General features: G+C 30.6%; 1 protein-coding gene across 10 annotated transcripts in view; it reads right to left on the bottom strand.

Annotated features, from left to right (window-relative positions):
* LOC105144769 (uncharacterized) overlaps positions 1-12,191 on the bottom strand; it is an 80,821-nt gene that overhangs the window by 42,828 nt on the left and 25,802 nt on the right. For 3 of the 10 annotated variants that reach the window (XM_011053899.2, XM_087415800.1, XM_087415803.1), the window contains 2 exons: positions 8,680-8,753; positions 5,082-5,494 (listed from right to left, as the gene is read on the bottom strand). In XM_011053899.2, coding sequence (XP_011052201.1) covers positions 5,082-5,476 — 395 coding nt within the window. In that variant the 5' untranslated portion in view covers positions 5,477-5,494; positions 8,680-8,753. Of the gene's footprint in view, positions 1-5,081; positions 5,495-7,357; positions 7,376-7,739; positions 8,638-8,679; positions 8,754-12,191 lie in introns of those variants that run through there. The other 7 variants (XM_087415799.1, XM_011053897.2, XM_011053898.2 and 4 more) reach the window with 5 other exon arrangements.

Below are 12,191 nucleotides of genomic sequence, written 5' to 3'. Positions count from 1 at the left end.
TGACAAATTCGTTCAACAACTGTCTACAAAAATTGCATATTATAATATATTTATAAAAGAACAATTTTTTTATAATTTTACACATAATAATTACCAAATACAAAGTTCACAATAGCAGTATAGACGTTTTGACTTCTGTTCTCTGTAATGTAAAGGCGATAATAGATAGAAAAACAAGTTTGATCTCTTCTTCAACATTAGTCAATTAGATAAAACTATCGGTTAAACTATTACAAAAAGTAAAATTCAGGCTCCAGCTAAATAAAGAAGTTATTTACAATGTGATATTATCTATGTGCGTCAAATAATAATTTTTTTATTAATATGAACTAATAATAGTATGATCTTATTATATTTTTTTAATAAATAATGTAACTGTTAACTATAATTCATGTGTTGTACATATTAAATTGTTGAATAGAAAATTGTAATGTTGAGGTCATTACTATTAGTTGGTATTTACTGGAATATTTATTGGTATTTTAAACAGCACACATTTCTGATTTTATAGTCTAAAGTCATTGTTTCTAATAGTAGTCTAATAAGACTGGTTGGAACAATTAATATTAATTAATTCTTTCAGTAAAATTTTACTGATGTTTTACAATGTTTACTTACAATTGTATAGTTTTACTTACTATATAATCAGCGACTATTTGGTGTTTTTCGTAATAATATATATTGATTTATTTTTAGAGAGTATGTCTGATTGTTAGCTTTTCTTCTTATATCGAAAAAAATATAAATCATCCAACAGGACAAAAAAATGCACTTTTTTTGTATTACAGAAGTGAAAAGAATCGCGAACAAAAGATCTAGATTTCAGATTTAAATGTAAAGGGTATAATATCGGACTCTGTATAAGTTATTGTTTTCAGATTTATTACACAAAAACAAACTTTTAATGTATTATTATTTACTAAAATCGTCATTTCGAATAAAAATTAAAAAAAACTCGATCTACTCTCTAATTTAACGCTAACTTGAATATCCTGATACAACGTATGCATTAAAGATTCTATAATATAAATAATTAAAGTAGTGTATTGTAATTCGAAATTAATTGATGACGAAATTAATTGATTAAATCATGACAAGAAACTAGATTTCACGGAGAAGCGCACATTTCGGATCAATCATTTTTTCTCAAGGATAGTACAATTCATAATTAATTCAGGACGTTGTAAATAAACGGAGTTGAAATGATATCGTCAAAGACATCCTGTGTATCGAAAGAAAAAAAATTTTTTTTAAACGTTTATTTTTGCTCGATCGCAGAAGAATTACTGCATCGAGCCGTGATAATTTTACTCTTACGGCTTATAAAGTATCGAACGCAACGAGCCGCAGCGGCAGTCGATTAGCGAGAGGTATAGCCTGCTGGGTTGAAATCGATTACGGAATACTATGGTTCTTGTTTGCAATAGAAAACACTTTTATTTCAATCTCTTCGTACTTTGACATAAGTGCATTTTATTAAGCGTTATTATTTATTCATTTTTATGAATTATAAATTTCAATAAACATACATATGTATATATATTATAGACATTCAATATTTTGTTAATGTTAGAATTCTTATATGCATAAGAATTTTAATATGAACGAGATATTTAATCTTTATGATATATACAGCGTATTTTTATTGAAATGTCCAAATGTCCAATTGGTAAAATTGTATTTCTTATAATAAAATTCTCCATATTTTTTTTTTAAACAAAATAATAGGTTATGACTTTTTACTTTCTAATATTAACTAATATCCCAATAATTAAGTTTTAAACTACAATTAAATCGATTGTTGTCGCTAAGAATATGAAAATAAAAAAGATATTATATATCAGAAGTAAATATTATAAATCTCTCCTAAGAACAATAAAAGAAGCAATAAAAAATACTTCCATTTTAATTTTTTCATGTTTTGACATAATTATTTTATTATGTGTTATTATTTAATTTTTTCAAAGATTCTTAAATATCCATGTATAAGAATTCTAACGTTAACAAAATATTTAATGTCTATAATATATATATATATATATATATATATATATATATATATACATATGCGTGTTTATTGAAATCTTTCAAAGAAATAAGCAAAAAACCTAGCTGCACGTGCAAACGTATCTATCTGCCAATACACATTTGCAAAAATAAACGCTAAATACGCAACATTTCCTAAGTACGCAATAGCGTTTTGGCAACGGATCAGTTTCTTTCTAGAGTGATTCAAGCTATGCGCTGCCAGTATTATTATATAAAGAACCTAAATAAACTCCTCGAAAATGCATTAATCGGCATAGTGTTTTAGATAAATTTCTTTATCATAGAATTTATCGTTAAGAAATACTTGAAAAGAATTAAAACTCACTTGTTACAATAGAACATAATTTCATCTCTGTGAAGTTAACACCTTATCTTTTAAAACAATAAATTTTTCTACAGTTTTAAATATATCCTGAAGAGTTTTAGAGTCCTTAACAAAATTAAAAATAGTTCTGCTAAAAAAAAAAACACGATCAATTTTCGGCGCTACTTCACGAAATGAAGTACGAAAAATACGATATTTCTTTAAATATGTATTAATTTAAGCGCTTAAAGTTATAATAATTATCGTTAGAATTTTTTAAGTGCTATCTAGAACTCCTACTAGAACTGTCGAAACATTCAAAAATTCAGGTGTTAGAAATTTTTCGATTCGCGATATGAAGTCTCAATAACTTCTCAAACGTTAACTTTATAGCTTCGAGTGTTAATATCTTTTGTTAAAATTCTTGTGATGTTATCCAAAATTATTAATAAAACTATCAAAATCGTTAAAAGTTTTTCACGTCTCAAAAAATTTCTAACATTCGAGGGACGAAAAAGTTTTCAAAGTTTCGACAGTTTTGTCGACAACTCTATATAAGAAGAGTATATTTATTACTTATGTATATCCATATGTACCCATATATGGGAGTGAAACGACATTGACATGTCCTTAAAAAATACAGTTTTTTTAACTTTTTATGATAACCAGAGTTTTAACAGATCTAAAAAAAAAATACTTTTAAAAACTTTTAAAATCGTATGATTTTTATTTAAAAAAATTTTTCGTTTTCAGTTTCAATAACATTTGCTTTAAAAGAAAAATAATGAAATTTTTTATATGGATACATAAAAATACATATTCACTATTTTAATATAGCTTTCATATTATAAATTCAAAATCAGATGAGTACAACTTCTTAGTCAGAGTTTTTTTAGTTTGCTAGTAAAAAACGTAGTAGTATACTGACAGATTTGTCTAAAAACGGAAATATTTAAATAATGATTATTACTTATAATTTTCCAGCGCAATTGTGAATAAATCATTTAATTTTTACAGTATTCAAACTCGATTACAATGAGATCATGTCTTAAATTACACAAAAAAATCGATTTTAAAATCGTGTTTTTCGAAAGTTTCGTACTATTCGCCATTAAAACAGTTATAGGGAAATATAAAGTCCATCTAAAGAATCAATTTAATTTAATATAAATTAAATCCGTGTAGGACCAAAAAAAAACAGCTTTATTGATACGCTTTCTTTGTTATCCAAAACAATTCATATAAAACAAACTTTAGTTAGAATAACCAAATATATATTAGAACAACACAATTTTTTAAATAAAAAAGTAAGAACATTTTTGTTAGTCATATATCAAATGATATGTATCAAAACATTTCTCTCAGTTTTTATCAACATAATTTTTATCAGGATAAAAGGAATTTTTAACGAGAAACTGTGCTTTTGCGTACATCATGTCGACAAGAGTGTTATTACGTTGGAACCTGTTTAGCTATTCTAATTCAGTTCCGAATATTATTTTAGTCAGTTTTGATAATATCGTAACATTTGAAATATTAAAAGTGTTAAAACATACACAATCGACAGGATCAAGCCTTTTTCTACTTCGCGTTATTTCACACCGGTTTCATGCTGAAATATCTCTCTCGCTATCTTATGTGTCTTTTGTCAGAATTATTAAATGCATTCAGAAGATGGTCTCAGTCGTTTCGGTACGTCTTGTCCGAGCGAGGCTCCGCTCGATGCATTATGACGACCCATCGAAGTCACGGCGAGGTTGACCCTGACCTATCCTTCGTGCAAGTGCCAGCAAAAGTCTCGTACGGGCTGCGAAAGTCAGCCTGTAGACTCGACATGTAGTGACGTTTTTTTTTTCACGAAAGAGAGGCATTTTATCATGTAAAACTCAATGAACCTACTGTGAAAGAGAGAGAGAGGGGGGAGAGGAGGAGAAAGAGAGCAGCACATGCGGTTTAATCTCAACATTTCTTCCGAGAAAAACAATAACAGTGCTCCGATTTCAAAGATTTGTGATTTTACCTATCAGATTCTATTTATAACTCTTGGATACAACAGTGTCAACAAGGAATCCTATATTAAAAAAAAAATTTTTAGTTTCTGTGACTATAAAATTACATGTTGCCATAAAATTGTGGTTATTACTGCTATAATGTTATTAATAATAACTATATATCATTCTATCATTAAATATATATATTATAGTTTGTAACCGAAATGACTATAAACTTAGTCGTTAAGTAGTATATAAGTTAAATTATAATAATTGCAATCTTTTGTATAGCAATTATAATTACAAGTATAGTTACTTTTGATTGCCAACTATATATACATTTATTGATAAACTATACATAATTATTATTATAATAGTAATAATCGTAATTATGGTAAAATATAATTATAATCACAAATATCAAAAATTTTTCTCTCATCAGAAAGAGAAAGAAAGAGAGAGAGAGAATTTATTTAAAAAAATAATAAACTTGAACTGTGTGGAAATTATAAGATTCACGTAAAAATGTTATTAGAAATCAACATCCATTTTAATTGAATATGACCTTTGCTTATTTGTGTTGAACAGTTCTCGATTAAATTTCATTTATAATTGTTTAAAAAATAATTTAACGTTATTTATTTTTTATAGAGTGTACAAGATCTAGACTAGTGACTTTTCATTTATGATGATCTTAATTTGAAATAAATCGCTTTTGTTATTGCTTCTTTACTTACCTTTTCAGGCTGGCGTGCTTCGCGCCGTTGAGAATCTTGTTCTTACGTTCGCTGCCGGCAGTACTGGCTACGCTGTCGATGCTGTAGAGACTGTCGTCCTTAGTAACCCTGCTGGCGTTGTGCAGAGTCGATTTCCTCGTGGTTGTCGTTCCATTGTGCTTCGGACTCTCGACCGGTCGAGGGAAACCGTGCCGGGCGACAGGATCGCCGCCAGTCGAATCCTCGATCTTGGTGGAAACGATCATCGCTCTAGTCGTGTCCGTGCATTTTCTGGGAGATGTGCTCACTACAGCGGTGCTCTTTTGCAGCTTGCTGGCCGTGCGATAATTGTTCTGTTGGCTGCTGGGTTCGCCGGGCGGTGGCTTGTCCTCCGTCGGCAACATGTACGACAACATTGTCCCTTTTTCTTTCACCTGGGCACACGGGAAGCAAACACGTAGGCGGAAATTCAGTATGATCGCCGTGGAAGATCGACGGAGTCATTAACCAGGTAGGCACGACGATGAAAAAAATACGTAGCGATATAAAAGAGATCAATTGAGGGTCATTAGAAACGGATAGAAAAAGTATACCGTTCACAGTAATAAGAGCATGACAGTAAGTTGGTTGATTAATGCTTCGAGATACATAGTTGGAAGTTAACAACATATCACTCGCAACAATTAGAAAAGATTCGGACGATTCTATAGTTCGACTCAAACGTCAGCGATTAGGAAAAACCGAAATAGCATGTTCCGACAGACATATTCATTTAATATCTCGAATTTAAATACTGAGAGAAAATTTTGAAATTTCAAATATTTCTGGATATCATCATTTTCTGAAGAGATAGTCATGTAATTGTTTTGAGTAGTATACATGTATAATCATAAAGAAGATTTATTTCGCAAAATATTCCTTTTTAAAAGGGAATATATATATATATATAAACAATACACGAAAATGAAATTTGTACCATTAAAAAAATAAAAGGTGCTTTAAAATTTGCAGTTTTAATTAAATACCCATGACCATTAATTTTCACACCTCAATAATCTAATAAACCGCAAAAAAGAATGTTGTAAAAAAATTTTAATCAAATATCGAATTACATTATCGAGAAACATTTGGTTCCATTGAGAACGCGGAACAATAGCGAGTATATTCTACGAGAATTAAGAGGATTAAGCTGAGTAGTTAAGTAGTTCAATATCTCGTGATGCGCTCGAGTGATTATATGAAATCACGTGTGTCGCAGCGCTTTACACATTATATTCTACATATATATAACGAACAGCATTATTATTAGCACGATAAGTTAACCGTCTCCTGTCAAACTAGTGTGTCGTGTTGCGAGTTTCCCGCGGATGAGCGTCATCGTCGTTATCATTAGCAGATAACTGTATCGGATCCGTCCTCCTCGATGTAATGTAAATACTCGCAATGAATCGAAACGAGAGAGCGGGCACGAAAGAAACGATTCGCTTTAAATGTGTTTACACAGTCACTGACCGACAGATCCGACTTCCTATCTTCAGGCGTCTTTGATAATAAAACCTACGATATTGGATATATAAAAAAAAAATGTCGAAGAGAACGTCGATTGGCTAGATTTGAATGTTTAACAGTATTGTTGATAAATGGAAATTGACACGTGAAAAAAGATCGTACTTAAAAAAATGGCTCCTTTTGTCTACGAATCGAATTTGCCTACATCGTTTGCCTACATCTCACTTTTGCCGACAGTTCGTTTGCGAAACCAAAATTATTGCCTACAAATTATTTTTCAAATATTTCGCCAATATTGAGCAAAAATTGAATACCCAATATTGGCCTAATATTGGTTCAACAATTCCTGCAGGAACAACTGCAATAATTAAATCTCTCTATATCTTTGTCTTCTAAATTTGAAAAAATTTCATATAACATTTTTCAGATACAGTTATTTTGTATAATTATGATGTAAACTTGCATAGGAAACAACATTACCAAACTTTAATCGCTTATTCATAATTAGTTATTTTCTCAATTTATAAAGTATTTGTCGTGAAACAAAAGTGGTAGATTTACAAGAGAAATCACTTGACTTTCATAATCCCGTAGATTATTGTTTAAAAAATTGTTAAGCTATGTGCGCATTATGCAATATAGTAATCACAAAGTATACTTGTGTGCAAATTTTTTGTACATAAAAAATATGTCTATTACTTTTTACTACTCTACAAATATACGAAGTTTTATTAAAGTTTCAAGGAATCGCAGAAAGGTAGGTTTACTTGTTAGTTATACAAACTCACAATCAGTATTGTTCGTTCAAGTAATCTCAGATCCATTGAATATTTATACTATTCATACACTGAAAAAAAAGTTATTAACTTGACTGAATGCTTTTATAATTTGTAATGATTATTTAGTTCAAGTATTTATATATTTATTTACAATAAATTAAACACAATATTATACATGAGGCATGTTATTTATTTAAATTAACAAATATTGGCTTGACAACTCGTAACCGCTGCATTTAGTCGAATCAACTAATATTTTTTGGAAACAAAAACTTTTTTTCTCAGTGTATGAACTATAAAGTTTTTATGTTAATAACTTCAGGTGACACGGAGTAAAAAATTGATGAATTTTTTTTTATTTTTGTGCGATTTTCTTATGAAATCGACATACCCGGACTTTCTAATACGTATTTTAATTCTGTAAAAAAAATTTTGCAATCCGTGAAGCCAGTTCGAAAATTTTGATTGCACTGTAATTCATAGTAATTGCCATTGCTCCAACATCCCTTTAAACTCAATTTCTCGATTTACGCTCGGATGCACTTGCATCTGCGTTGTTCGTTTCTCACGCGTGCGATTTCGCATGCGCGTTGCCGCAAACTTGTATCTCGCGACTACTTCCGCGACTTAAACACACTCGCACCGACGCTTGCGCGCTTAAACGAAATCGCATCCACGATTCCATTTAATGATTATTTCAACCAAGGTGATCGCACTGCATTAATGGACGATCGAAACTTTTGAAATTATTTCAACCCCTTGTCGATAAAGTACATGTTATTATTTCTATGTTGCGTTTGTATCTCAAAAGTTAAAATGTGGAAACCACATCTTGACATGCATTCAGATTTTTTAATTTTTATTTTAAAGCGGCAGCTTCGAAATTTCAGTGTCACTAATGTATGTAACGCGAATGCTGTTACTTTTGGTGCAGCAGCAAGTAGCTTCCGTTACGCGGCGGATGGCGAGAAGAGAAAAGGAATGTTTGCCAGCGGAAAGCCGAACCGTGACTGAGCGTGACGCAAAAGCGAGGCAAAGGTTACAAGACAGACGGCCGACTATAGCTACATCTGCTCTACTCCGCTTTAGTTGTCCGCTGTTCTCCGTTCTAGATGTTGTTTCTAGTCGCTGTCTGATCCGGCTAGCATAAAGTCAATTCGTCCTCCCGATCTTACGTCTGCCTAGCTAGTCCTTCCCACTTAACCAAATCTTAATGAATAAATTATATAATAATTTTATATGCTTTTCAAATCCACAAGAAAAAATTTTTCGCTCATTTCGTTTAACTAAAAAATTTTTTTTGTGAGGGGAGCTGAGTATAGTAGACGTACTCACGTTCGCGCCAAGAAGTACTTGAAACAAGGATGTCCGAAATGTCTTCTTGATAGAGTAGCATTGGGACTATCTGAAACATTTGTAATCGACAAATACGAATGTTTATTTTCTTTCTCTTTTTCTTTAATAAATTATCTTTATTTTAGAAATTTATAAAACGTATACATTTATATTTTAGAAATTTCTCTTAACGATACGTCGGAGTCATTTTTACAAATGTGTTAATATCGAAAGAAAAAGGGCTATAAGCCTAAGATTAATCGTTATAAGTTAAAAATTAAAAACGTCAATAAATAAAACTGTCATTTAGCTAAATATAAACTTTAATATACCGCTAATAAACAAAACAAAATTGTGTTAATATTTACACTTTAAACAAATTATATATACGTATAAAGATTGTATTCATAACATTCTGTTTATTGAATAATACGTTTTTATAGTTTATTTATTTATTTGTCGTTATTTTTATTGTTATAAACTAAAATATAAAAAATGATAAAAATCTAAATTTTTTAAATTGATATTTTAAGTATTCTTAAAATAATTTATGCAAAGTTTTATTGCGATTCACTAATCAGTTACCAAAGATTTGGAACAAACAAATATTCTGTTTATTTACTGGACAATTAGCATCGCAATGTAAAAAACTATTTCAAGCTAATTCCATAAGCTTTAAGATTATTTATGTATATTTTTCACATCCAATAAACTACAAGTTATCTATTAAAGTTTATTACAACGTAACAATATTTATTCATATCTCGGCAATTATTCATCATTTGTACTAGGAATATTTCAATAAACTGGACATTTTGGTGAAGAAAATTGATTACGTACTAGTGATTACAACTTGATTGTATTATTTCTCAAGTGAAGATTGACATTATATTAGGTGTTGGAATTAATTCGTAGCGTTTTACAAGTGATGGGAAGTACTTTCATTAATGTATTTTTTAATGCTCATGTGAAATAAATAACATTCTTTCATTAAAAAACGCTACGAATTAATTCCAACACCTAATAATTATTTAGTAGCACTAGACCTGAAAATTTTCTCACAAAGTTCTTCCAACATCGAAAGCTATATGTCCAGTTGTATTTGGCTCGTCGAGCCTTTTAAAAGACACTAGATGAATAAATTTCTTATCAAGGGCAACTTCTGAAAGATGCGCGCCGAGAAATAAATAACAAGACTCTTCCTGAAGACATTTGCGCTGTCGAGGGAAAGCTGGCTGGCATTTCACGGAGTGAGTTCAGATACTGCAGCAACATTTGAGTGGAATCATTCGAATACCTTTTCGCTATTGTGTATCTCTCACACAAGACGATCAACTTCGATATCTTATGTGTGGTGAATACAATAAGTCGATAACAGCGGCTTCTAAAGTAAGACTCCGGCGAGCCGATATTTCTAAGGTTGTACGTGATAAGAAAACCATACGAGTAGGGTGCAGAGTTATTTCGAACTCTGTAGCATATATTCATCGGAGAATTAAAAGAGTCCGGCTTATCCACTCAATTACTCTGCATCGGGCAACCGCTGTACGATAACTTCGTTGCACTTATCATCTTCGTGAGAACGTGAGTCATTTTATTTTGTGCTGCGTTCGGGTTAGGTCGTGCTATGACAAACGCGTAGCGATCATGTTTTTACATGTACAAATGATCACGGGATATCGTCTCAAGTTTCTGTTAAAAGGAAGAGTAAGAAACTCGAAGATACTCAATGATTCATTCTTACTGTTAATACTAAAAAAATAAGTAAAATTTTCACAAACACATCGTCAACAAATATATAATTAATATCGAGACTTTTTCATTTTACATAGATAATCTATATAAATTCGGTTTTTATATAACTTGGAAAGCAGAATAATTACATTCTAAAAAATATAGGTGTGGAGGTAATACCACATGCGGCGTTTATATGATTCTCATCGTGTAAATGTCGATGCAAACACCAACGTACTATGTATTTAACACATGGGTTTTAAATGGTGATAAGTATATAAAACCATCATATTAAATCTATCTACATTAATGTTTACATCAACATCAACATTATGTGGATTTAACACTATACGATGCTTATATAATTCTCATCGTGTTGATAATGATATAAACACTAATATGATGTGAGCTTAACACTGTTAAATCTACACCCTTATTTTTAGAATATATCGAAACATTATTCACTGACCTAATTTTGAATTCATTCATTTCACGCGTTTGGGAAATATGAAGGTTAAACACAACGACGAATAATACGTAATGATAACCACCGCGCCAGTTCCGCCGCGATTACGGAGCAATGATGCAATGCGTTTGAGCGCACCGGAGCGCTAAATTGATAAATTTGCATGCCCCTTCCGTTGCGATCGCAAGCGGCGTATTCTCGTGCTGTACGACCAAAACGGGCTTCTCGTCTCGAGAGCAGAATAAATCCTGCCATTCGCATAATGCAAACGAAGCACAGACGGACTATGATAAATCTGCCCTTACGAGTCAATTCGAAATGTCAGTAGGATCGAGTGTGTTAAACAGATGCATAATGCAGCGCATCAATCGAATTAAAACAAATTAATTCGGAATTTTTTCAAAAAGATAGTTTTAAAAAAATAATTAAAAAAAATAATTCTTTATGTATTCAATCCATGAGAATTTAAGAGAGAATTATAAGGTTTCGAGCTGAAGCAATAACAAAATTTGAAAAGATGTCTACTTGATCTCTCTTACTTTTGGCAAGACAGACAATTTACTTATTTACAATATATTTATCCTTTCGGTTAGCTTTTTTATACATGAACAGACTTTCTTCATCCTAAAAATCGTGGTAATCATAGAACAACATGATACTTCGAAAAATTTTAAATAATTATCTCTAATATATTAATATTTCCACAATAACAAAGTATAAAGTAAGTTTAATTTATTTTATTAAAAAATAATAAAATTTCAATAATTTTAAAATATTAAAATTAAACAGTTCATAATTCTTTATTATTTTAAATTAGAATAAATGCCAAGTAGTGATAAACATATAAATTAGCCTATATAAATTTTATAATACAATACATCATGATATTTTCAACCTGGCTTAATCATCTATAAAAATTTTACTATGCAGCATGATAAATGATTGATTATATCCGATGATGTTATCTTTACTAAAACAGCATTAAAGTCGTTCACTAGCAAATAGTACACGTAATCACCGATAAACGCGATGAAGTTCATTTATTTCCTATATTTAAAAAAAACAACTCAGTATATACGTGATAAAAGGCGAAATATTACGAGATTATTCACCGAATCTAAACTTGGATTCGAAAACGAAAGATAATTGAGAGTTCAACAATACAATTTTTATCTTGGAATTCTTATCTTGGAGTGTGTTTACTAGCTCCTTAACTTTTTATTTTGTCCCTTTCCTTCATATTGCTCCCGCGTTTTGTTTCAACGACACGTTAATGTTCGTTAGTGAATCTTACTAGAAAAATCGGAT

Source organism: Acromyrmex echinatior, chromosome 18 (genome assembly GCF_024713525.1).
Source record: "Acromyrmex echinatior isolate Ae372 chromosome 18, ASM2471352v2, whole genome shotgun sequence".
Taxonomy (NCBI): domain Eukaryota; kingdom Metazoa; phylum Arthropoda; class Insecta; order Hymenoptera; family Formicidae; genus Acromyrmex; species Acromyrmex echinatior.
This window is presented reverse-complemented; position numbering and strand designations above follow the sequence as displayed.